Source organism: Salvelinus fontinalis, chromosome 38 (genome assembly GCF_029448725.1).
Source record: "Salvelinus fontinalis isolate EN_2023a chromosome 38, ASM2944872v1, whole genome shotgun sequence".
Lineage (NCBI taxonomy): Eukaryota > Metazoa > Chordata > Actinopteri > Salmoniformes > Salmonidae > Salvelinus > Salvelinus fontinalis.
Window position 1 is genome coordinate 19553085 of NC_074702.1, and position 28000 is coordinate 19581084.

General features: G+C 42.2%; 1 protein-coding gene and 1 long non-coding RNA gene across 2 annotated transcripts; one reads left to right on the plus strand and one right to left on the minus strand.

Moving 5' to 3' along the window:
- The first annotated feature begins 5816 nt into the window (after positions 1 to 5816).
- Positions 5817 to 8522, plus strand: LOC129837421 (uncharacterized). The gene is made up of 2 exons (XR_008756713.1): positions 5817 to 6151; positions 6626 to 8522. It is a non-coding gene; the product is annotated as an uncharacterized LOC129837421 (long non-coding RNA).
- Positions 8510 to 20658, minus strand: LOC129837420 (thrombospondin-3a-like). Its single transcript, XM_055903572.1, has 22 exons — positions 19999 to 20658; positions 18343 to 18546; positions 17434 to 17681; positions 16962 to 17064; positions 16816 to 16848; positions 16620 to 16702; positions 16410 to 16461; positions 16141 to 16289; positions 15714 to 15854; positions 15531 to 15605; positions 15153 to 15305; positions 14788 to 15006; positions 14514 to 14673; positions 14216 to 14334; positions 14029 to 14081; positions 13272 to 13453; positions 12922 to 13100; positions 12601 to 12649; positions 12200 to 12396; positions 11782 to 11954; positions 9234 to 9373; positions 8510 to 9117 (listed from the first exon to the last, which is right to left on the minus strand). The coding sequence occupies exons 1-22, from the start codon at positions 20090 to 20092 to the stop codon at positions 9056 to 9058; spliced, it is 2868 nt and encodes a 955-aa protein (XP_055759547.1). The 5' UTR covers positions 20093 to 20658; the 3' UTR covers positions 8510 to 9055.
- Positions 20659 to 28000: the final 7342 nt, after the last annotated feature.

Below are 28000 nucleotides of genomic sequence, written 5' to 3' on the forward strand. Positions count from 1 at the left end.
AGTATGATATATTATGCTACGTTATTCATAGGTCGTATAATAGCCCATCATTCCACAGGTCAAAAACTGGTTGAATCAACGTTGTTTCAAGGTAATTTGTCAAGGTATTGTGACGTGGAATCTATACTGAACAAAAATATAAATGGAACATGCAACAATTTCTAATATTTTAATGAGTTACAGTTCATATAAGGTAATCAGTCAATTGAAATAAAGCCTTAATCTAGGGATTTCACACTACTGGGAATACAGATATGCATATGTTGGTCACAGATACCTTAAACAAAAGGTAGGGGTGTATATTTAAAAAACTGTCATTATCTAGTGTGACCACCCTTTAGCTCATGCAGCAACACATCTTATTTGCATAGAGTTGATCAGACTGTTGCAGTCATCATGCCAATAGCATGCTCCCTCAAAACTTGAGAAATCTGTGGCATTGTGTTGTGACAAAACTGCACATTTTAGAGTGGCCTTTTATTGTCCGCAGCACAGAGTGCACCTGTGTAATGATCATGCTGTTTAATCAGCTTCTTGACATGCTGCACCTGTCAGGTAGATGGATTATCTTGGTGATGTAAACACATTTGTGCACAACATTTGAGAGAAATAAGCTTGTTGTGCATATGGAACATTTCTGGGATCTTTTATTTCAGCTCATGAAACATGGGACCAACACTTCACATCTTGCGTTTATATTTTTGTTCAGTATACATGAAAAATACATTGGATTTGAAAAAAGTCATCAACTTTTGTTTTTAGGGTGAAATTTAAACAAAAGGATTATGTAATCATGGTAACCAAATTTCAACATTGACAAACCTTGTATAAAATATGTTGAATTTGTACCTTTAAAACAAAATCAGATCTTCAACTTTAGATCCATTATCAGAAAGAAATTATAATTCAAAGAATTCAACAAAAAATTGACAATATAATAGGCCTAATGATTCAACCTTTGATTTAAAATGTAAAGATATTTAGTGATATTGAATTGTGTTGGTTTGTCAACGCAACCAAATGTCAACATTTGATGGAGATGTATCTTCTGCTTGGACAATTCAATCTGTGCCACACTTTTGAAATACAATATATAGCCTATTAACTTGTCGACAAGTTAACAAATAATATGTTGGATTCACGTCTCCAACTCAAGCAAAAATAAAAGTAAAAATGGGATGGCTCAGATGGAACTAAAATGTATTAAATTGTATTTAAAAAAATGTTTCTCATCAATCTACACACAATACCTCATAATGACAAAGCAAAAACAGGTTTTTAGAAATGTTTGGTAATTTATCAAATAAAAATAAAATAGAAATACATTATTTACATAGTATTCAGTCTCTTTGCTATGAGACTCGACATTGTGCTCAGGTGCATCCTGTTTCCATTGATCATCCTTGAGATGTTTCTACAACTGTATTGGAATACACCTGTGGTAAATTCAATTGATTGAACATGATTTGGAGAGGCACACACTGGTCTATATAAGGTAAAAATTGTAAAAATGGGAGGTCCCACAATTGACAGTGCATGTCAGAGCAAAAACCAAGCCATGATGTCAAAGGAATTGTCCATAGAGCTCTGAGACAGTATTGTATCTAGGCACAGATCTGGGAAAGGGTACCAAAAAATGTGAACACAGTCTCCTCCATCATTCTTAAATGGAAGAAGTTTTGGAACCACCAAGACTCTTCCTGGCCAAACTGAGCAATCGGGGGAGAAGGGCCTTGGTCAGGGAGGTGACCAAGAACCCGATGGTTACTCTGACAGAGCTCCAGAGTTTCTCTGTGGAGATGGGAGAACGTTCCAGAAGGACAAACATCTCTGCTGCACTCCACCAATCAGGCCTTTATGGTAGTGTGGCCAGACGGAAGCCTCTCCTCAGTAAAAGGCACATGACAGCCAGCTTGGAGTTTGCCAAAAGGCACCTAAAAGACTCTCAGACCACGAGAAACAAGATTCTCTGGTCTGATGAAACCAAGAGCGCTCAGGGCCACTGGCTTGAATGCCAAGCGACACATCTGGAGGAAACCTGGCATCATCCCTACGGTGAAGCGTGGTGGCGGCAGCATCAGGCTGTGGGGATGTTTTTCAGCGGCAGGGACTGGGAAACTAGTCAGGATCGAGGGAAAGATGCAAAGTAAAGTACAGAGAGATCCTTGATGAAAACCTGCTCCAGAGTGCTCAGGACCACAGACTGAGGCGATGGTTCCAACAGGACAATGACCCTAAGCACACAGCCAAGACAATGCAGGAGTGGCTTCGGGACAAGTCTCTGAATGTCCTTGAGGGGCCCAGCCAGAGCCCGGACTTGAACCAGATTGAACATATCTGGAGAGACTTGAAAATAGCTGTGCAGTGATGCTCCCCATCCCACCTGACAGAGCTTGAGAGGATCTGCAGAGAAGAATGGGCAAAACTCCCCAAATCAGGTGTGCCAAGTTTGTATCATCATACCCAAAAGAACACTCAAGGCTGTTATTGCTGCCAAAGGTGCTTTAACAAAGTACAGTACAGAGTAAAGGGTCTGAATACTTATGTTAATGTAATAGTTCCGTTTTTTCATTAGTAATACATTTGCAAAAATTCAAAAAAATCTGTTTTTGCTTTATCATGTGTCCCGTTCGTCATAGTGAGGAGACCAAAGCACAGCGTGATGTGAATACATCTTCTTTAATGAAACGAAGAACACTTAACAAACTAATACAAAACATCAAAACGAACGTGAAGCTAAGTATAACGATGGAAGACATGCAACATCTCATAGACAATCACCCACAAACCAAACTGGAAAATGGCAACCTAAATAGGATCCCCAATCAGAGACAACGATAAACAGCTGCCACCATAGACCTACATAATGCCTAGACTAAACACACACACACCTAGACATACCCAAAACCCTAGACAAGACAAAAAGACACATACCACCCTCGTCACACCATGACCTAACCAAAATAATAAAGAAAACAAAGATAACTAAGGTCAGGGCGTGACATAATGGGGTATTGAGTGTAGAATGATGAGGGATTTTTTTATTTAATCCATTTTGGAATAAGGCTGTAACGTAACAAGATGTGGGAAAAGTCAAGGAGTCTGAATACTTTCCGAATGCACTGTACATATAAATGTTGATATTTGGTTGCATTTTAAACCAAAAACAATTCAATATTACATTTTTAATACAGTAAATAGCCTTAAGTTAACGCTATCTTCCAAACTAATGTAACATTCAACCTTAAAATGAGTAACACCTCCATGGCCACATTTTGAGGTTATTGTAACTATACTTCTTATGTAATCATATAAAATGTGTACAGTATGTTCAAGATAACATGCATAGGTCTTCTCAGGTCTTCACAATTGCTGTAATAATCTGTGCAAAATCTTAAATGGCCTTGATCACTTACACCATGTACTTTTAATGCAATCCAGGTAATTTGGTTATGCTATTAGATTAAGCACAGTGATAACACATGACACTGTTGTATAAATAAACAAAATATCTGACATTATATTCCAATTTGAATTTTGCTCTACTTTTAAATGGTTGAAAGCTAAGTGATAGACATTCGGGTGCCAACTAAACAAAAAATCCGACATTGTTTTTCCATTGGAATTAGGTTGTGCTTTTAGATGGTTAGAAGCATATTGATAACAAGTTGGAAATTCAGCTAACTTTTGGCTGTCTTTTTGAGTGGGTGAATATAGGTTGTAATCTCATTGATCAACATCTCAACCAAATACTACCCAGTTATTTACGTTGAGATAAGGTGGTGTGCCCAGTGGGATACCTCTTACCAGGTCATACAATAGCATACAAATTGGATTATGTAATTTATCATACGTTTGGTGTGACCTAACATAATTGTTTGTAGTGCTTTCGTTGAAAAGCATATTTGAAATCGGACACTTTGGTGGGATTAACAACAAGATTACCTTTAAAATGGTATAAAACACGTGTATGTCTGAGGAATTTTAAATATGAGATTTCTGTTTTTTTAATTTGGCGCCCTGCACTTTCACTGGCTGTTGTCATATTGATCCCGTTACCGGGATTGCAGCCATAAGAAGTTTGAGTTAGCAGGTACTGTAACTTTTGTCAACTCTGAGTTCAATTTGGGTTAACCGGTACCACGAAAGTCACTCACCTTTTAGCCAGGTAAAATTCTATGGCAACGAATTCTTCAGAACTAACCTGCTTGGGGCAAGCTAACTCAGGGATAACTCAATGTGTTCTGAAGAAGTGTCTGAGCCACTAGTTGAGGACCAATTTAAAAAACGTGTGTGTAAAAATGTTTTGCAATGTTAAAATACCGATCACATTGCACATTTAATAATGACAGAATTTGCTTTCCAAACTGTACATTTTTTTGCGGAATTGTATTTTAAAATTGGCAAAAAGAAAACTGACAACCGCAACCAACCAATGACAAATAATCCATAGATGGCAGTTCCCGTTCAAGTCAAGACTGGTAGCCATTGCTAGTGTATCCATGAGTTTATCTGTAAAATTGCCAGGGTTAAAGATTCCCAAACCCTGCTATGGATTATATGTCTATATACGGCCACAATGCAGCAAGCTGTTCTACAGATCAAAGAAGGAGCGATAGTAGTGGGAAAAAGATGCCCGTGCATTGATAAGCACACCAAACACGACATTAACGATAAGTAATAAAATAAGGGAACGTTTCTTTCATTATAATTTCAGCACAAATGAAAATGTGGCACTGACCCGCCAATGGATTGATATTTCAGCATTGTCTCAATGAAGAGTTCGCCTTCGACTAGCCATATGCGACATACACACGCAGTTACAAGCCTGCTAGAGTTAGTGGCAGGCGGACAAGCAATATCCCCCATCATACGGATGAAGCCTGACCTGGAATGTGAAGGTAACTGAAGCTACCTAGCTTTATAAAAGCCTGAGTAGATCTAGTTAGCTCGTAGTATACCACAACAAAGGAGAATTACGGGGAGAATTACGACAAATGTTAGGATAATTTACGTAAAAGGTTAGGAGAACTAAAAAGAAAGTTTAGGTAAATGTACATAGCAGGTTAAGTGAATTTGGTTAAGTTTAGAATAAGGGTTAGGGGAAGATTTAGCTAAAAAACTACAGTTGTCCCCAATTTGACTCAAACACGAAACATTTAGATTGCAAGATGGTCGCAGATTACGCCCATCCATCCTCCCTGATCCAATCTCCCTACTTTTAGTTCTGTCTAAGTAACTAGACCATTGGTAGGTAACATAGGGCTTGGAGGTGCCCAGAAATATGTTTAGTATGGCTCTGAGGCCAGGCTGCATGGTTTGTATGACGACCCAACAAAACCAGTGGTCTGCACCATTCACACAGCCAAGGCGCTAAACTCAGCAGGAATAGGACAGGTGCCAAACCCCCCAAACAAACTGTAAGGCTATACTGTATTTAGAAACTTTGAAACTGGTATCGAAAATACAACAAAGTGACCAAACGTGTGATCATGTTTTCAGATAGTAGGCGAATATCAGTAAACGACATGACTACACGTTTTACCCTTTCAATTTATCGCTAGGATGTCACATGACATGTGGCGGGCACCAGTGGCGCGAAATTTCATTGATTGACATCTGAATATCATTCATGCCGAATTTGGGTGAGTCCATTGTAGTTTCATAATATTTAATCATGATTTATTAAAAGTTCAAAGATGTAGACATTCCTGCAGGGATACACACACAGAGGGAAGGATAGTCAGACGTGTTTACTCAACTGCGGAGAATGTCCGAAGTTATTGGCCTTTTAAGAGGGGCACCTACATCCCTCAGTGAGCGTTGCATAGTGGCCTTTGTTTGTTGTGGCAGTGGAGGCGGGGTCCATTGACCAAGCAGTGGCTATTCGGAGCGCGAGGTCCATTGTCAGAGAGCTTTTAGGAGAGGAAAGAAGTCCTGTATCTTCGGCTCTGGATAATTGCAGAATGGGTTCGGAATGCATTTGAGAAAACAGATCCAGCATATAAGGAATTCTGGACTAATAAGACCCCATCTTTCTAACTGCCTGGCGAGTTGTTGCTGATGCATTTTCATAGGCCATATCAAAACATATTCCAGATAATGGCGACACTATATGAATGAAGAGGCAATTAATCACTTGTGACATGAGGTAAGGGTTTAAACACATTTTCATTGGTCTATATGTTTATCGTAGTTAGTGTACTTGTTTATAAGGGCTTAGACAGTGTGTGTTTGGACACACTCCTCCAAAGTCCAAACCTTTTCCCCAAACGAAATTATGTATCACAATATATATATATATTTATTATAATACTTTTGACAATACATTTTAGAATGTGGAAGTGTTTTTTCCATAGAAAACTTTTTTATCCCTTTACTTTTTTGGTTGCCCTAAACAGATTACCCCTATGTGGCTTGGAGACCTGTTGCCCTGGTAACTGTTAGGGCTGTGTGTGTGTGCGTGTGCGTGTGCGTGTGCGTGTGTGTGTGTGTGTGTGTGTGTGTGTGTGTGTGTGTGTGTGGGCGGGCGGGCGGGCGGGCGGGCGGGCGTGCGTGCGAGAGAGAGAGAGCATAAGCTCTCTTTTAGACAGTGACTAATATGCAACACTTTTGTCTTCCTCAGGCAATGTGAGTCTCAGACATATCTGAAGAGAGGGTAAACTTGGGACTGCAGCCAGATCATGAAATATTGGTGCTTGGGGAGGCAGATTAAGTGTTAATTAACCCCTCCCAGGGCCAGGCAGGTGTGGGATGTGGTGCACTGTTGTACAATGCCCTCCCAATATTGCACTCGTCCCGGCCTCCCGGACCCAGGGTATTCCATCTTTAACAGAGGAGCTCAGAAAGGTTGTTTTTCCTCATTCCTCACTCCGTACATGTGTGTAAAAACACTGTGATATGTACTTCAAAACTTTGTTCTCACTTAAAAATATATTTTCAAAATCACTTTCTACAATACATTTTGCTACTACAATTATTTAGAGAAACATATGTGTAATACTATGTCATTCGCCATATCGACCCAATTTATTCTATCTATTCACATGTGGCCCGTTATGGGAGAAACCCAGTGAATTTATTCTATACAGTTGGTAAGCCTCTGCTTCCAAATGGTCCCACTGTCCGCACCTGACACTGGCTGGCTAGCTGCCACATGGGGACTTTAGCCAACTCCACTAAGTCATTCTCTTCCCTCTGCCCTTGTGACTTCACTCTGAAAGTTCCCACATTTTGGGATAGGAAGCAGTATTGCACAAACTCTGTATGGCCAACAAGACCTAGGATGACAAATGCCTATCAAATTGCATCTATTCACACCTGAGAGAGAGTTAGTCAGGATAGAGCAAAGAGATGAATGATCAGATTGGAATCCAGCCACAGTAGTCTGGGGTCAATAGCAGGACATCTCCAGCTTAATAGAATAATGCTTAAAATACTCCATTCTGTCTCCCGGGTGGCGCAGTGGTCTAGGGCACTGCATCGCAGTGCTAACTGCGCCACCAGAGTCTCTGGGTTTGCCCCCAGGCTCTGTCGCAGCCGGCCGCGACCGGGAGGTCTGTGGGGCGACGCACGATTGGGCTAGCGTCGTCCGGGTTAGGGAGGGTTTGGCCGGTAGGGATTTCCTTGTCTCATCGCGCTCCAGCGACTCCTGTGGCGGGCTGGGCGCAGTGCGCGCTAACCAAGGGGGCCAGGTGCACGATGTTTCATCCGACACATTGGTGCGGCTGGCTTCCGGGTTGGAGGCGCGCTGTGTTAAAGAAGCAGTGCGGCTTGGTTGGGTTGTGCCTCGGAGGACGCATGGCTTTCGACCTTCGTCTCTCCCGAGCCCGTACGAGAGTTGTAGCGATGAGACAAGATAGTAATTACTAGCGATTGGATACCACGAAAATTGGGGAGAAAAGGGGATCAAATAAAAAAAAATAAAAAAAATACTCCATTCTAAATGGAATCCAAATTCATTTTCAAGTCTGTCCTCAGCAGGGAACTTGTTTTGTTGTTATTACACAAGTAGAATGGGAAGAGGTTTTATTTCACTTATGTGGTAACAAAATGCTCAACTCCATTACAAAGCAAGTTACAATGTAACATGTTAAAATACAGTGTTATCATTGAGTTATTACAGTGTTACTACACTGGCATAAGAATAACGTAATTAGGCAATGTGACACATAATATATGATATTAAATATAGCAAGTTCTGTACCATGTATATGGATTTATATGACTGGCTATTATGGTGGAGCAGAGAAGCAGACAGTGGAGACAGGCAGTTCAGTCAGTTGAGCCCTGGGGTCTGTCTGCTCCTGGGAGGTATGATGACAACCACAGCACTCAGCGGTTGGATACAGTTAGCACCAGTGTCACCACATACTTCACTGACTAGATGACCTCGGAACAGCAGTGCACATTCACAGTTGCTCTTGATTTCTTTGACAGTTTTTTATTCTAAGTAGTATCGTTCATTAGCATACTTGTTGTGTACAGAATCACAAAGGTCAAATAAACATATTTTTAAGAAATTCAATTGTTTATTATTTTTTTGTGGACAAAGACTGTGTTGCTCTTTGTTTATGCTTCATAAAATATAATCAATTTATTCATATAATAGCTGTAAATACACAAACACAAAGCAACAACAGCACTCATACCTAACGCAACAGTCAAACTCAACGGTTAACCGCTGTCATTCACACAACCACCGTTCATACAGTGAAATTGAAGGCAAGGACAGCAACTCAAACCCAGAAGTAACACAGTCCTACATACATTAATTATCATGTATACTTTCTTCCAAAGTCTAGTACCTTTTTGCTTTTCCAGTCTGGTATAACAACAATGTTGTAAATTGGTTCTTCTTCCTCCTTTACCACAATTCTGAAACCCCTCCCCTTTCACTCATGGGCAGACACAGTCACACTCATTTTAACAGCAGTTGAAATTCTGTACTGAGAGGCAGTAAGAGTGTGTGTGTGTGTGAGTGTGTTTGTAGAGAGACAGTGCTGGACAGGTTACTCATCTATATGCCTCAGCACTCACACATCCTCTAATCATCTCACACCTTGATGTGCAGCAGGACCTGTTTGCGATATGGGTTGAAGTCGTCTGGAACAGTGTCTAATAAACAACAGATACATGAAGCAGAACATACAAGTAAATTAGTTTACTAGCATTATGTTGTTCAATACAAGTATCGTTAGTGGTTAGTAGCAATGTGAAGAACGGAGTCTTACCGTTGCAGCGGTAGCGCAGGTTGGACCAGATGATGTTCTCTTGGGAGAAACAGAAGACCCCCAGTCGTCCGCCTCTCATGGTAGTGTCAATCACCACGCCAGAGTCAGCCACAATCTCCGTTCCCTCATATAACTTCACCCTGCCACAGAGCACAGGACAATGCACAAATCAGGGGACTTTTAAATTCCCTTGTCATTTCTAGTCATGTTCCCTTTGGTAATTATCAAAATGAAAGTCATCCTATAACTCGACACTGTCCTTATTTATACCACTGTCACATATCCCTAACGTGATTGTTGTGGGTAGCTGTAGTAGTTGGCATATGGTCATATAAGAGATTAGTCAAATGAAGTGCCACCAAACTAAAACCCAGTGGCAAGTAACCACAGAGCTCAAAATGGGTTATTTGGATGAACAGAGACAGAGAGAGCAGGCCCAACCCCTGTCCCAGTCGTTGCCTGAGTGAGTGCAGTGCATCGCTGCGGTGCTCCATTGACTCCTCTGCACAGCATACAAAGCAGGTGTCTTTCTGTTTGGGTCTGAATAGGGCCTCCCTGCCTCTAAAAAACAAGTCTCTCTTTCCTCCACTCTCCCCTCACTGCACCCCACTGGAGAGACCCCCCCTCCCTACACAACCTCCTCAAACTCCACCCCCCAACTCTCCTTTTCTCTGGCAACTTTTTTCCGAATGGGCAGTGGCGTGTATTCATGAATGCCAAGGGAAGCTAGGCTTCCCCCAAAAAATGGACCAAGAACAAAACATACCTAAAATTAGCAATGGATGGAGATAGGGATTTGGACTTGTAGTTTTACTTAATTCTCCATGCTGGCCAATGATTATAACGGCGATTCTGATCTAACCATAAATTCATACATTGTGCCCCTGGACGTTAACAAGTAGCTAGATGTAGTATGCTTGCCTGGTGCATCGTTGCCCATGAAAGGTAGTTAGGCTAAATGGCAAGGAAAACAAAAAGTGTGTGTTGTATGACAGAGTCATAGGCCGTTTAGGCAACATGAAAGTGGAGGATGACATTGGCGTTTCTCTACAAGTAGGGTGAGTCAACAAGTTTTTTCTACTTGTACGCATGCAAACACACACAAATATACACACACACACAGAAATCAGTTCCATGGACAGCCATATCATATTTAGCTTACGTTGATTGGACTAAATCGTTTTTGGTATCTTTTAGTTGTCACTCTATTAGACTAATCAGAGGTGATTTGATGATGTTGAAATGTTGAAGTTGAAATGGTGCTGGAATAGTGGAGGCAGATCCTGTTTTCTTTGTGACTTGCGGTAACTCTCAGTGGTTCTAAATCAATAGTTGTTTAGTGGTCCAAAAATGTCTGAAACATTACCTTGCTTGACCATGCCGTAGGTCATGTAACTGTTTGTTTTATGCAATATGTTTTGTGGACTTCACCAGACAGATGTTGCTCTTCGGTTTTGTGATGAAACAAATATGTAGTTGAATTTATTCTGCCGCTGTGTCTTCTTATTGTCTCGGCCCTAGGCCTATATATCACGGTGTCAAGGCAGGTTATAGAGCAAATAAAGCAATTATCACAACATAATATGTCTTTTTGTTCTGGCTTGGCTTCCCCGGTGATTTTACCTACACATCGCTACTGATAATGGGCCAGAGATGTGAGGGTTTTGAGAGATGCTCAAACGCAGGTGTTGGTTCAAATGAATGTGTCTTTTGAAAATGTCTTGCGGATGCTTTGTTGAGCACAATGTGGTATTTATGCCACGCAATAAATCTGGTTTATTAAACTATTTGCATAAGCAAAATGTTCCTCGAACATGACGTCTGATTCAAGATATTCTCTTTCACTCTTAGAATTTGACAATCTGCTTGAGATTTTTCCTTATTCTACTGTTACTCTCAGTGCCTCTAGTCAGACTCCCTCACACTTGTTTATCTTTCTGTTTATTTCTGTGACTTTGATACTCTCCCTGCTCTCTCCCTCTCTCGCTTCCCCCCCCCCCTCCCTTCTCTCTCTCAGACCCCCCACTCTACAGTAGTTTCCTCTGGATCTGCATATGAACAGGCACTCAGAAAATTCTTGCCAAGGATTTGGTTGACATGGCAACAGGGACAATAGAGGGCCAGGGGGCCGGTCTCTCTGTAAAAGTCACAAAGAGGTTTAGGAGGGAAAAAATATGGAGTATAAATTGGTGAATAGCCACCAAGTCCACCAAACTGCCACCAGCCATCTTTCTTTTCCTTTTTTAATCATCCAAGCCAAGCCAAGGCAGTGTAAACTCCCTCTAGTGGTCAACAGTGGTCACACACAGCTGTGTACCACAACTGTGTCCTGTCCAGTGAGGATGAACTCAGCTTCAAGTGCAAACCCATCGAACCCATCTGCCCCCGAGTAAGTAAAAAACTATGGAATTCTGATACATAGTTAAGCAGGTACTAAATGACTTTGACAATAAAACAGTTACTGAGCATCGGCTACAAATAGAAAGTAGTAGATTAAAATAAAATAAAAAGAATAAAGAACTAAGAGAGAATGAGGGGTGTGGCCTACCTGATGTATCCCACCTGGGGCCTGTGGCTGAGCTGCCAGCGGTAAGATGTCTTGTCTCTCCAGCCAACGTTCCGTGGGTCCGACCACAGCAGCTTCACCTCCTCGTTGGTGTCCCCTGTGTGCCACAGGGCGTTACGCAGGTACTCACCAGGCCCTGTACGGGACTTCACTGCCTGTAGGGGAACAAGACAGAGAGAGAGAGAGTTTGCTGTATATTCTGAACCCTGTAGTAGATTATTTTATATTTGACTGGATAACTATCAAAGGTTTTTACAATGACACCACAACATGCTTTGTTGTACTTATATCCAACAGCAGAGTCTGTCTGAAGGTGACTCTCAGCAAGTGTTCCGATTCAGCCAAGGTTCTTATCAGTAGCACCACCTATAGGCTGCTGTGTTTGTGTCTCATCACTCACTTTGAGCTGCAGGCCAGGTTGGGCCACGGCCCTGAAGGGTGTCGACTGCCAGTAGGTCTGCTCTGTCTGTTTCCACATCACCACGTAGAAGGAAGAGGAGTCCTGGTAGCCGAAGATGAAGCCTGCATAGTCGTCGTCCGTCACCGTGTTGATGTGGAAGGTGCCCTCAAAGTCCACCCCGTTGAACGCTGTGTAGCCTGGGGGAGGTTATTACGTTGAGTCAGGTCAATTCAGTTCATTGGAATTTAAAAATGTATATATTTCTTTCCAGCACCTTTTCAATACACTGCTATAATGAAATCACTGTGTAGGCCTAAATAGGAGCAATTATATTTAGAGTACATACATCACAGGACTAGGACAAGAAGTAACAAACAACATAACCCATAACATCAACTTACCCACAGCTAAACCAGGATCACTGTTCATGGTCTGAACTATTTCCATGCCCTGCAATAAAAGAGGACTCGCTAAAATCAGAATCTGTATCCACAATGAATCACACACCTAATTTTTGAGTATTCCATAAGAACTTGACAAATATGCACAATGCAATATACCAGGCTTTAGACTGTAGTCAATGCACTAACATAGGCAAATTTATAATAACCATAATGGTGCTCCTTGTAAACTGATTTCAGAGTAGGAGGATAACCTTAAAGGGATATTTCAGCCTACGATCAAAGTTGTTCATGTGTTGAGCCAAAGAGGTCAAGGGTCACCTGATTGAGCACCACCCAATTGGGATCGATCTGGGCATCACCCTCTGGATCCAGAATGACTGTCTGATAGGCTCTGAAGTCTGTCAGTGTGACCTCTGAACTCTCAGGGCACACATCAATCAGATCCCAGACTGAATCGTTGTCAAAGTCGTTCTCACACACATCGCCCACCCCGTTACCTGGGAGAGGAGAGGGAGATGGCCGTATTAAGACAGAGGGGCACTTCTGAAGCATTTAGCAATGCAGAAGTTTAAAAAAAGCAACAACTTGAACAGTGAACCTATCCCTTTAACGGTTGGTTACTGTTAAAGGGATAGTTCACTGTTCAAGTTTTAATAATGGTTGGTTACTGTTAGAATCTTTCTGGTTGGGATTGGTGATAAGTCTGCAGTTGTCTTGTACGTCTGGGAATCCGTCATTGTCATCGTCATCGTCACAGTCATCCCCAATGCCATCGTTGTCCGAGTCCAGCTGGGAGCTGTTGGGATGGTCAGGGCAGTTGTCCCTGGAATCCTGGTGACCGTCCCCATCCCTAGAACACACATAGACACATTGTAATTCAGTTCAACTCAAAGGATGGGATTTCATTCAAGACGTGCTCTAGCGCAGTGCACTAGACAACCAACAATGCGCCTTAGGCATTTTAAACAACGTTCATGGAGATCACATTCATGGTAAATGCTGCGCATGTCGGCTCAATCGTACATTACCTTTAAAAATCAGGTATAGTGTGCCTTGCATTGAATCCTGGCCCAAGTCATGTTATGTTCACCAATTTTGTTTGTACTAAAATAGTTAGCGTTTTTTTGATCACCTAGAAAACCACCATCTGGAAGGTCTAACAACTGCAGCACAAAAACGAGCCCCAGCAGGTGTGTGTGTCTACTTGTAAATCCCAACAGGTGTGTGTGTCTACTTGTAAATCCCAACAGGTGTAAAGTGACTGTGTGTTTTTGTGAATATGAGCGCAGCAGGTGTATGTATGTGTGTGTTAGCCACAGCAGGTGTAGCGCTGTGTGACACCTGTAGCAGTGTGAGTGCAATGTGTATGTGTTTGTGTGTAGGCGGGCGGGCGGGCGTGCGTGCATGTTGAAGTCAGAGACTCACGTGTCCTGGTCAGTGTCACACACATCCCCCACCAGGTCATTGTCAATGTCCGTCTAGGGGGAGAGGGTCAGAATAAACCAAAAACAAGACAAATGAGCAGCCTAAACCCTGTTTCAGCCAAGAGTGGCTGAATATCTTTCTGTAGATCCACATTTTGGGAGTTGGGTGTGTGTGAAGGTTATTTTACCTGCATGGGGTTGCTGATCTCAGGGCAGCTGTCGCAGGCGTCTCCTACCCCGTCTCCATCCCTGTCTGTCTGCATGGGGTTGGGGACTCTGGGGCAGTTGTCTAGCACATTGGGGATACCTGAACACCAGGGTAAGACAGGGGGGAGACATGAGGGCCATCGCCTAGTTGCAATGAGTGTAATGCCAACTTCAACTGCGGCCCACAAAGTTGTCTCCCAGACATCTTGCCGTTTATGTGTGAGTGAGTGTGTGACTGAAAGTGTGAGGGTGTGCGCACGCGCCTGTGTGAATACACACCATCTCCATCTATGTCATTGTCACAGGCGTCTCCTTGCCCGTTGCTGTCCGTATCCTTCTGGTCAATGTTAGGGACATTGGGACAGTTGTCACAGGCATCACCGAAAGAGTCTGTGTCTGAGTTCTGCTGATCTTTGTTGGGTTCTAGTCGACAGTTATCCTGCAAAATATAACAGTTATGGTCATGAGAATTTTTTTGAAACAATGACTTACAATCATACACATACACCCAGATACAATTATCACAGAGGGTCTGAGATGGAAACACACACACCTCCACATTCTTGATGCCGTCCCCATCTGCGTCCTCGTCACACTGGTCTCCGATGCCATCGTTGTCTGCATCCTCCTGGCCTGAGTTGGGTGTGTAAACACAGTTGTCCTGTTTACAGTGCTTGTCATTGTCCATACAGGGCAGAGAGCGGTCTGGGTATCCATCAATGTCTGTGTCTGTGCCACAAGTGTTCCCGTTACCGGCCCAGCCAATGTTGCACTGGAGAATGGAAGAAAGGAGAGCATTTTCAACCAAACCTAAAGTACATCTATAAAGTAGTTTACAGAGGCTGGCAGTATAGGGTAGTGTGGCTCCTCTGTTCCTGTCCAGGAGGGCAAAGGTAGTAAAAGACCACTGTTGCTTACCGCACAGGACACCTCTCCGTTCCTCTCTATGATGCAGTGGGCGTTGGCATCACAGGGGTTAAAGCTGAGTGTGGCACAGGACCTACGGGGCACGCAGCCCACTGTCTGGTTCCCCAGGTAACCCACCTTACAGCCACCACACCTGAACGAGCCCTGGGAGAGATGGAGAGATGGGGAGAGAGAAAGAGAGAGAGAGAGAGAGAGAGAGAGAGAGAGAGAGGTTGGGGGTGAGAGAGGAGCAAGGGAGAGAGAACAGCTTTACTACAAAGCGGCTCTACAGTACTTTCACATGATCACAAGAGAGTGATGTCTCGTTTGTGAAGATTTGATGCTGTACATACAATGTAATAAACACATTTGAAAAGGGTTTCTACTTACGATGGTGTTGGTACACATGGAGTGGGGCACACAGGCGTTGGCAACTTCAATACACTCATCGATGTCTGCACACTCCTGTAGACAAAACCACAGCAAGGTGTGTGAGGAAGAAATAGGACACTAGGGAATTATGGATTATGACAGTAAGGAAAAAAGTGATAGTGTGTGTGTTTGTGTGTGTACCTGCTTGTGGTGGTTGGCGTACTCCAGTCCGACCCCAAAGAGGGGTGGGCCCCAGAGACCAGGGGGGCAGAGTTCACAGCTGAAACCCTTCACTGTGTTTATACACGCACCTGGAGAGTAGCAGGGCTGGGCTATGGAACACTGAGAAAAGATAGAGAGACAGAGAATAGAAATAGAGAGAGAACAGAGAGAGTGGGGATTCGAGAGAGAAATAGACAGAGATAAGTGGTACAGTAGGGGCTCTTTGAAATAAGAGCCGTGCTGAGTACTTGAAGTGACTCTGTCTATTTTGACAACAGCTCAGCTGTCACCCTAAAAGCCTTGTCAATTCACATTTCATTCAACTGTGAGCTTGAGGCAGTGTAAAAAACACCATTTAAAACCCAGCCAGGCTAATTTCCATTTCCTGTCTGTTATTGTGTCATACCTCGTCAATGTCTTGGCAGTGGGTTCCGTTGCCCGTCAAGCCCTCCGGGCAGGGACCACAGCGGTACCCGGGGTAGTCAAAGGTCTCCATGCAGGACAGGCCCTTAAAACAGGGGTTGGGGGAGCAGCGGGAACGAGGGTGGTGGAAGCCTGGAGGTCAACACACCGTTGGTTTAGGTTTTGTATTTAAGAGCAAGAAAAGAACAGGGAACATGAGATGGGTCAAATTTTTCAGTACACATAGTTTTTTTCCCATGGCTGTTCACTCACCACACATTTGGCACTCCAGAATGGTGTTCCTAATCAGGGACATCTCCTTCACCTGGAGACATCAATGAAAATGCACAATCACATACAGTATGCAGACACACATACATGCTGCATGCATACACTTGTAGAAACACACACACCACACACACAAACACACACACACACACACACACACACACACACACACACACACACACACACACAACCCACCTGCTTTTTGATGTCCTCTCGCAGCTCTCCTAGGATCTGGTTAAAGATGATCAGCTGACCAATCAGAGCCTTTGTGTGGTCTCCTGACATACAATACCCACAGAATGCCCAATCATTGTCAAGTAAAGCCAACACACATTGCCATAAGACATTGATTTCACTGCATACTTGAAAAGAGACATTTGGATACACTCACCTAGAATGGAGTTCACTTCTGCAGTCGCACCGACTGTAAGAAGAGGAAAATGACTTTTGGTTGAAACATGTTCCGGATACACATCTGATTAACCATTTTCATAACAGACTTCATCTTGGAAAGTCATATAGTGATTTTGGACACACCTGTGCTGTAGACTGATGAATCCCCCTGGAATGGACAGTCTGTCAGGGTACCTGCTTTGGCCACACTGCCCCCTAGTGCCATTTTGAGGGACTCCACAGCACCCTGTAATGGGAGAAGCTTGGATCACACCATGCTGTGGTTGAAGCTGCTATGATATGATATGATTAGATATGACAGCTGTTGCTATGGTTAAAGGTAGTCAAAGAGGACCACCTCTCAATTAAAAGTTGCCTCCACTCCTCGTCTGCTCCACTTCATCTACACTGATGTGAAAGACCTTGACAGGTGAAAGCTAATTTCCAGTAGGCATCCACCATATTGCTTCACCCTGTGTTTTAAATAAGTGCAGATTGAGGATAGGAGACGAGGAGAGCAAGCCACGTTGGGCTATTGAGATGAAGCCCTGGCCCCTAGCTAAAGGGGCATGGGATTTACTTGGGACTTAGTGTCAGACTCAGTGGTCCTTGTCACCTGTAGCCTTGCGTAGGCCTTGAAGCCATTACGAATCTCCACCTTCTCCGCGGGGAGAGGGACCAATAGAGGGAGGCCCTGGCTGGAGTCAGCCAATCGACAATTGACGTAGAGCTCCAGGTGTAGGTTGTCTCTGCGCAGGCCTCCGATCCGGAGAATAATGGAGTGTGTGCGACCATCAGCCAGGTTTGTGCTCTGGAGGTTCACTGTGTGGATTCTGCCATCCTCCCTCACGTAACGCACCAAAGCTACGAGAGAGGGTAATACGAGAGAGGGTAATACGAGAGAGGGTAAGACGAGAGAGGGTAAGACGAGAGAGGGTAAGACGAGAGAGGGTAAGACGAGAGAGGGTAATACGAGAGAGGGTAAGACGAGAGAGGGTAATACGAGAGAGGGTAATACGAGAGAGGGTAATACGAGAGAGGGTAAGACGAGAGAGGGTAATACGAGAGAGGGTAATACGAGAGAGGGTAATACGAGAGAGGGTAATACGAGAGAGGGTAATACGAGAGAGGGTAAGACGAGAGAGGGTAATACGAGAGAGGGTAATACGAGAGAGGGTAATACGAGAGAGGGTAATACGAGAGAGGGTAATACGAGAGAGGGTAAGACGAGAGAGGGTAATACGAGAGAGGGTAACAGGGAGAGAAAAACTAAAATTGAGGGATTTACTGAACAAGGAAAGGTAACTAATAACAGCAAAAGAAGAACAAGGAGAGAAAAGTCAAACGGATACAAAAAAGGGGGATGGAAAAAGGGAAACTTGATGGACAGATTGATATTCATGTGAACACTTTTAAATACTAAAGGTGGTTTGAGACTGAGTTAGTTGTATGCTCCGTCACAGAGAAACTGGGAAATTGTTAATTATGTTTTAGTCAGTGGGTGAGAGTGACAGTATCTAAGTACCTTTGTTGATCTTTCCCATGATGGCCAGCTCCAGATACTTATTGTTCTCCTCTTTGCCGTAGATGCCCAGCAGCACCCCTCCCATCTTGGGAGGCAGGCGGAATGTGGACACGATGTAGATGTCACTGAGCACACTCATGGCACCTGTCACCTTCTCCACCGCAGACACACTGGTTTTGGAGTCCAGGGTTAGCATGTCAATGACTGGAGAGGGGGTGGGGAGAGAGAGATAATGAAGGAGAGAATGACAGAGATTGATAACGAAGAAGAGAGAGGGTATCTATCTACCATTTTCCCTGATCAAAGGCTCTCATCCAGTCCCATGATGATGCTTCACCTTTGACCCTTGCCCAGGTATATGAGGACAACTGTTGAGTGACTAGTTGACATCTCTGAAGCAACATCCAAATTACAAAAGCAAATCTGACTCTTATTAGAACCACATCCCTTATGAAGACTTCTTAAGAAACAAGTTTTACAAGTTATTATTTTATTTCACAAAAAAATAGTCCCAATCTACAGTTTACATGTCCGTTTAATAGGCAGATAGTACAGTGTTATAACATTGTAGGTTCAAATACATAGCACATATCAACTATTTTCTTACACTTATTTTTCAATTTACTTTCTCTTCCTATGACTTTGAATTTCCCTCTGTCTTTGTTGTCTTTCCTAGATTGTGCACCAATACAGAATTAATTTACTTCCATCAATTTTAGCAGTGGCATTCCTGAACATTATCACAGAGAACTTCATAGTGCCAAAAGTCAAAGCCCATGCTAACACATTGTTGGATATTAAAACCCAGGGGAAAACAAAAGAGAGAGGAATAAAAGGAGCAGGACTCCTGGCTGCTTTCTGGCTCTTAGTAAGAAGGCTTTCCCCTTCCTCCTTTTCTCTCTGCCTCCCTCTCTCTGCTATTATTTCTGACACATCCTCACCCGTTCACACACTGGTTTGGACAATGGGGTTTGGCAATGGTCAGGATTTCTGCCACAAGCAGGCTGTGAGCACTCAAGGGGGAAAGAGGGGAATAAGGGGAAAGTCAGCCAAGGAAGTCATAAAATAGTTGGCTTAGCACTTTCTCTGTTCCTGTCTATGTCAGAAAGAATACAAGTGTAGGAGACATGATCAGTTATGACATGTGGAAGGAAAAAAATGGTCATCTCAAAAAGAAAAGAGAGAGGAAATATGAATTACAAATAATATGACATATTATTTGTGTAAGAAATGGAAAATAAATAACATAATTAACCAGCAGTGGAACAAGCCCAACATAACCAACATGAATGAGACAACAGATGATAGAAAGTAGCCTATAGAGATAAAACAGCACATTTCAAGACGTAAAGGTGAGAGACAACCGTTGCGCCCTGTGTGTGGTGTGTTTTACGCTCGAGTTAGAAATGGTTACAGGGTGCGCAGACACTTCATTTTAAATATTATTACAGTTGTAACTAATATTTTCAGGATTATAATAACCATCTCGAGTTTATGTGTCTATGGCAGAACAAAGTGAAGTCCAGACCAAAAATTCGAGCTTGTTTGAAATAACTGTCTGCATTCATTCATTTCGAAAACACACTTCCCCTTAATTGAATTAGATGATTCACAAAATGCGCACTACTATGAGTTAGTTAGTATTATTTATTTTACCTTGCATATCTTGCTGATCCATTGGCTCACATGTTGCAACGAATAGAAATGTGGATAGAGCCAGAAAAGTTGGCACATCGCGCCTCGCACCCATGTCCCAATAAACGGTGTGTGAAAGTTGACAAGAAAGTCAACAGGAGTAAATAACTATCCACCGAGAGTCCAGTTTGATGTTGATGAATGGAGCTTAATTTCAAAGTGAACAAAAATAAGTCTGCAGGGTGAGTTGACCGCAGAATGTAGGTTTAAGAGCAGTTACAAATGTCGACTGGCTTCTTACGGGCGCGCTCCAGCCAAGTACCTCATCCGCGCAGAGTGGATGTGACAGTGAGCGAGGGAGTTCGTTCGCCTGCTATGAACTGAGGCGTGCGGTGTTTCCAACTTTCTCAATTCTCATGTTATACAGACATAATATAGGCTGTGCCGGTAGTCTATATAGTAATTAATCTGATATAAAATGATTTCCTTTGTTTAAGGTATAGCAGGGGTATTCAACTCTTACCCTATGATGTCCGGAGCCTGCTGGTTTTCTGTTCTAGCTGATAATTAATTTCACCCACCTGGTGTCCCAGGTCTATATATGCCCCTGATTAGAAGGGAACAATGAATGAACGCAGGTAGAACTGGCTTCGAGGTCCAGAGTTGAGTTTGAGGGGCATATAGCCTTAAGTAGGGATGTACTTCAAACATATCAGACTATCCTCCCAGGGCATTAAGATAAAAAAAAAGGGGGAAGGAACGAAGAACAAAACAGAAAAACAAACAAGATGTCATAAAATGGTTCACATGTGTTTCGATGATTGTAGGCTAAGTTCTACTAAGCTAACATCTGGAATTGTTTTAAGATGGTCATACCATGGATCATTTAGCTATTTGATTTTACATTTTAGGACCCTTTAGGTGGCCTATCAAAATAATAAATATTTTGGGGTTGTTGATCAAATAAAAATACTATAGGCCATAGAAAAGCATTGAATAACACATTCATAAATGGCAAATAGATAGTCAATAAATAAATAAAAAGGAATAAGGTTTTGAAGTGTCTGTCCTATATCTAGGAGATAGAAGAAAGCTCATGAAATATTTTTTTTTTTTTGGACACTCCTTAAACCTTTTGGCACAAAACTACCTCCATACATTTGTATGGGATACTATGAAACAAGGGGTTGTAGGGCAAATCTAAAGTTCAATGTGTTTCCATCACATTTTCAACTCTACCAATAGTCTGTCACAAAAACCTTTGCATTAAACAGCAAATGTGTATAGCCTACTCTGGTCTTTCAACAGCGATTTAGCCAACAGCTTGCAGATACAGGCCTGTCTGTAATGTTCTATCCCGAAGCTCGAGAAATTGACATTACTAAGCTGCTCCCGAGTGTACTACGTCAGGACATGGAAATCGATTCTATCGTAGTCTATGTGGGGTTTAATGACATTATGAAGGGCAGCTCTGAACAGTTGAAACTGGATTTGAAATAGCTGATTGACTCTCTGCTAGACACTAATAAAAGACACATCATATCTGACCCTGTGTCCTCTCTGAATCGTGGCATTGAACGCTTTAGCAGGACTCTCTCTTCACAACTGGCTATGTTATTATTGCAGCTCAATGGGTGTAACTTTTGTTGACAATTTTGTTGACAAACAAAACACGTTTTATAAGGAGGATGGGATCCATACAAATCATTTGAGTTCCTGGGTGCTTTCACAGCATTATAAGGCTGTGTTGAGACAATGACTTATCAATGACCCAAGCCCAATTCATCTTATCCCTACCATTGTGACGCTGAGTTGTCATAATGCTTCAGCAAATCTACATTATCCCAGGGGCGTCGGTAGACACAATGTAAGTAACCTAATTGATGTCCCTCTAACTGCCCTGAATGCCTCTGCTGATCTGACAGCTATTGTATGCAGTTGTCATGTGCCTATGAACCAGATTGATAATGTTAGCACTGAGGCGGTGTGCCCTAGTAGGAAGTTCACTGTGTGCAGCTCACCCTGCACCAACATAAATAATATGAACATATCTACTTCTCTCCTTAGCTTCCCAGTAAAGCAATGAAAAATAGTAAGCATCCCAGAAAAGTGCTCAAAATAACATACCAACCTGAACCAACCTGGTTCAGGTTATCAGTCAACCTACCAGGGTAGTTACAAACGCCAGAGGAATTAAATCATCAACATCCATTGATCATATCTTTAGTAACGCTGCAGAAATGTGCTTGAAAGCAGTATCCAGATCCATTGGATGTAGTGATCATGTCACGTCCTGACCATAGTTCTTATGTGTTTTGCTTGTTTAGTGTTGGTCAGGACGTGAGCTGGGTGGGAATTCTATGTTGTGTGTCTAGTTTGTCTGTTTCTGTGTTCAGCCTAATATGGTTCTCAATCAGAGGCAGCTGTCAATCGTTGTCCCTGATTGAGAATCATATATAGGTGGCTTGTTTTGTGTTGGGGATTGTGGGTGGTTGTCTTCTGTCTTTGTGTTCTGCACCAGATAGGACTGTTTCGGTTTTCACATTTCTTGTTTTGTTGTTTGTAGTGTTCTATTATATTCTTTATTAAATCATGTTGAACACTAGCCGCTCAGAAAATGTACTGATATTGCCAACTACTTTAATGATTTTTTCATTGGCATGATTAGCAAACTTTGGCATGACATGCCAGCAACAAACGCTGACACTACACATCCAAGTATATCTGACCAAATGATGAAAGACAAGCATTGTAATTTTGAATTCCTTAAAGAAATTGTGGAAGAGGTGATTAAATTATTTTTGTTTATCAACAATGACAAACCACCGGGGTCTGACAACTTGGATGGAAAATTACTGAGGATAATAGAGGATGATATTGCCACTCCTATTTGACATATTTTCTAATTAATCCTACTAGAAAGTGTGTGCCCCCAGGCCTGGAGGGAAGCAAAAGGCATTCTGCTATCTAATAATAGTAAAGCCCCCTTTACTGGCTCAAATAGCCAACCAATCAACCTGTTACCAACCCTTTGGAAACTTTTGGGAAAAATCATGTTTGACAAGATACAATGTTATTTTACAGTAAACAAATTGACAACAGACTTTCAGCACGCTTATAGGGAAGGACATTCAACAAGCACAGCACTTGCACAAATGACTGATGATTGGCTGAGAGAAATTGATGATGAAAAGATTGTGGGGGCTGTTTTGTTAGACTTCAGTGCGGCTTTTGGGATTATCGATCATAGTCTGCCACTGGAAAAACGTATGTGTTACTGCTTTACACACCTTGTTATATTGTGGATAAAGAGTTACCTGTCTAACAGAACACATAGGGTTTTCTTTAATGGAAGCCTGTCCAACATAATCCAGGTAGAATCAGGATTTCCCCAGGGCAGCTGTCTAGGCCCCTTACTTTTTTCAATCTTTACTAACGACATGCCAGTGGCTTTGAGAAAAGCCAGTGTGTTTATGTATATGGATGACTCAACACTATACACGTCAGCTACTACAGCAACTGAAATGACTGCAACACTTAACAAAAGAGCTGCAGTTAGCTTCAGACTGGGTGGCAAGGAATAAGTTAGTCCTAAATATTTCTAAAACTAAAAGCATTGTATTTGGGACAAATCATTCACTAAACCCTAAACCTCAACTAAATCTTGTAATAAATAGTGTGGAAATTCAGCAAGTTGAGGTGACTAAACTGCTTGGAGTAACACCGGATTGTAAACTGTCATGGTCAAAACATATTGATACAACAATAGCTAAGATGGGGAGAAGTCTGTCCATAATAAAGCTCTGCCTTCTTAACAGCACTATCAACAAGGCAGGTCCTACAGGCCCTAGTTTTGTCATACCTGAACTACTGTTCAGTTGAGTGGTCAGGTGCCACAAAAAAGGACTTAGGAAAATTGCAATTGGCTCAGAACAGGGCAGCACGGCTGGCCCTAGGATGCATACAGAGAGCTAACATTAATCATAGACATGTCAATCTATCCTGGCTGAATGTGGAGGAAAGATTGACTTCATCACTACTTGTATTTGTGAGAGGTATTGATATGTTTCAACAACTGGCGCACAGCTTGGACATCCATGCATACCCCACAAGACATGCCACATGAGGTCTCTTCACAGTCCCCAAGTCCAGAACAGACTTTGGGAGGTGCACAGTACTACATAGAGCCATGACTACATGGAACTCTATTCCACATCAAGTAACTGATCCATCAGTAAAATGTGATACAAAAAAATAAATAAAATACACCTTATGGAACAAGGGGGACTGTGAAGCAACACAAACATAGGCAGAGACACATGCATATACACACACAATAACATACGCACTAAACACACACGTACACATAGATTTTGTATTGTAGTTATGTGGTAGTGGCGGACTAGGGGCCTGAGGGCATACAGTGTGTTGTGAAATCTGCGAATGTATTGTCATGTTTTTAAAATTGTATAACTGCTTTAATTTTGCTGGACCCCAGGAAGAGTAGCTGCTGCCAAGGGGATCCAATAAATACAAATACAAATACATGAGATTATTATGGATAACAGCGAGAATATTTTTATTTCTCTAACGGCAGTCAAGCTTTGATCATCATGTCACCAGAATAAGACCCTTGACATTTCTTGAAAATGAGTATCAAGATCACCACACACTTTCATCACCCTGTGAAGTTCATCATAACTTATTTCATCTGTAGCCTACCTAATAAACTGCATGGTTTCGCAAGTCCTTAGTGGGAGGACCACACACCATATCAAAGCGTGACTCCAAGTTTACTTCAAAATAATTGTTATTAAATCAATATTTGCCCAAAAATGTGTTTCCACCACAATTTCTTGCATTATTAATTTTACAGACACAAAAAAATCCCACCATGTCTAATGAAGAAATTATCTGTTGGCATTTATAAAATTATACTGAAACTTCCCGTTTCCATCACAGCTGTTATGATTTTTTTATAGTATAACTTTACTTGCATAGAAACTGTGGATGCAAACATGGTTAATAATTGAAATAACAGTTAAATAAATTCACGTTGTTATTGAAAGTAGCACAAAACCTTTGTAACTAAACTGAACAAAAATATAAACATAACATGTCAAGTGTTGGTCCCATGTTTCATGAGCTGAAATAAAAGATCCCATGAATGTACCATGCACACAAAAAAGTGTATTTCTCTCAAATGTTTTGAGCACATTTGCTTACATCCCTGTTAGTGAGCATTTCTCCTTTGCCAAGATAATCCATTCACTTGACAGGTGTGGCATATCAAGAAGCTGATTAAACAACATGATCAGTACACAGGTGTACCTTGTGCTGGGGACAATAAAAGGTGCCGTTTTGTCTCACAAGACATCGCCACAAATGTCTCAAATTTTGAGGGATCGTGCAATTGGAATGATGACTACAGGAATGTTCACCAGAGCTGTTGCCAGATAACTGAATGTTAATTTCTCTACCATAAGCCACCTCCAATGTAATTTTAGAGAATTTGGCAGTACGTCCAAATGGCCTCACAACCGCAGACCACGTGTATGGCTTTGTGTTGGCGAGCGGTTTGCTGACGTTGTGAACAGAGTGCCCCATGATGTTGGTGGGGTTATGGTATAAGCAGGCATAAGCTACGGACAAGGAACACAATTGCATTTTATCGATGGCAATATGAATGCACATAGACACTGTGATGAGAGCCCGAGGCCCATTGTCGTACAATTCATCCTCCGCCATTACTTCACGTTTTAGCATGATAATGCACTGCCCCATGTCACAAGGATGTGTACACAATTCCTGTAAACTGAAAATGTCCCAGTTCTTTCATGGCCTGCCTACTCACCAGAAATGTCACCCACTGAGCATGTTTGGGATGCTCTGGATTGACGTGTATGACAGCGTGTTCAAGTTCCCGCCAATATCCAGCAACTGGGATAACATTCCACAGGCCACAATCAACAGCCTGATCAATGTGAAGGAGATGTGTCGTGATGCATGAGGCAAATGGTGGTCACGCCAGATATTGACTGGTTTTCTGATCCACACTCCTACCTGTTTTTTAAGGTATCTGTGACCAACAGATGCATATCTGTATTCCCAGTCATGTGAAATCCATAGATTAGGGCCTAATGAATTTATTTAAATTGACTTTTTTCTTTATATGAACTGTAACTCTGTCAAATCTTTGAAATCGTTGCATTTCTATTTTTTCCCAGTATAAATGTGCACTCGAGAGCATGTCAATACCAAGTGTATTACTGCATGTGTACAAAGCACACATATCTTTTTTTAACACCAGTGTTAACAGAAGGCTACAGAAATGACTACATTCAACAAATATTTTGAATCTTTGTAAAATGGCCATTTCGCTTTCTCATGAAAAGGCTACATGAGTAAATCTTCTACATGCATAAAACTTCTCTCCTCAAGTCTCCAGCCCTCCTCCTTCTTTTCCTATCCCTCAGCTTGTGAAATGTTTTTGTTTGATTACTCATGAGTTGCCGGGGCAACTTGGGTTTAACAGCATGTGATGGAGAAAATATATTTCTCATACATTTTCTTTATTGGACCATGATGACAGCTGGATAGGCCTATGCAAAATATAGACCCACTCATTGTTGCCACATTTCTGGATTGACACCTTTCCAACAAGCCTGTACTGTGTATGGTTTTGGATTCCAGTGTCTGTTTTTTCATATGGGTTTTCCTGAGAGGAAAATATGAGTGAATGTATTGAGTCTTATCCTGGTCGAGTTGAATATGTTATGATTCACCGTTATAGCACTATTTACCAAACTAAATCCAGCCGAATTTCTGACCTCTGTTCATTGTTGCAGATTGCGCACATGCAGTGTTGCGTTTTTTCCCTGCTCTTAAAATAATAATTCTTTCCCAGATCATTTTTCAAGGTCATTAAACTCAGCCCCTAGAGATTTCATTGAAAGCAGAGGGAGTTTCTTTTAATCGGGGTGTAGCTCTGTGATTGTTCCAAAACGCTTAAGGGGGGAGAAACGGGTGGATCTCAAATATACCGATGCGGAAAGAGACGCGCATGCCACGCCACGCCACTAAACAAAACAAAAACCCTGCGTCAACATGAGCCAATGCGGGACTCCTTGCCGCTGGGGTCAACAGCAGATGTTGGTTAGGGGAAGGGTTAACAAATATGCTAAGTAGTTGCAAAGTAGCTAAAAAGTCGTAAGTAGTTGAAAAGTTGCTAAAATGCTAATATTGTCTGTGATGAGATTCGAACACCAACCAGATCCCAGAAATGTTTCATACACAGAAAATGCGTATTTTGTGCACAAATGTATTTACATCCCTGCTAGTGAGCATTTCTCCTTTGTCAAGATAATCCATCTGCCTGACAGGTGTGGCATATCAGGAGGCTGATTTAACAGCATGATCATGACACATGTGCACCTTGTGCTGGGGGCAATAAAAGGCCACTCTAAAATGTGCAGTTTTGTTACGTCACAATTCCACAAATGTCTCAAGTTTTGAAGGAGCATGCAATTGGCATGCTGACTGCAGGAATGTCCACCAGAATTTTTGACAGAGAATTTAATGTTAATTTCTCTACCATAAGCCAATGTCATTTTAGAGAATTTGGCAGAAACCGTCTAAGGGAAGCTCATCTATCTGCATGTTTGTCATCCTCACCAGGGTGACCTGACTGCCGTTTGGCGTCAAAACTGACTTCAGCTGGCAAATGCTCACATTCGATGGCCACTAGCTTGCTGGAGAAGTGTGCTCTTCAAGGATGAATCCCGGTTTCAACTGTAGCGGGCAGATAGCAGACAGCGTGTATGGTGTCGTGTGGGTGAGCGGTTTACTGATGTCAACATTGTGAACAGTGCCCCATGGTGGCGGTGGGGTTATGTCATGGGCAGGCATAAACTACATACAACAAACACACTTGCATTTTATCGATGGCAGTACATGTCGCAAGGATCTGTACACCATTCCTGGAAGCTGAAAATGTCCCATTTCTTCCATGACCTGCATACTC

What these genes read in the sequence shown, in the direction of transcription:
- LOC129837420 (XM_055903572.1), bottom strand. Translation starts at nt 20,092, where the DNA reads ATGGGTGCGAGGCGCGATGTGCCAACTTTTCTGGCTCTATCCACATTT. An exon ending in AGAAGTGAACTCCATTCTAG is followed by an intron (nt 16,703 to 16,815) that starts GTGAGTGTATCC and finishes ATTGTATGTCAG; the next exon opens with GAGACCACACAAAGGCTCTG. An exon ending in ACGCCAACCACCACAAGCAG is followed by an intron (nt 15,606 to 15,713) that starts GTACACACACAA and finishes TTTTGTCTACAG; the next exon opens with GAGTGTGCAGACATCGATGA.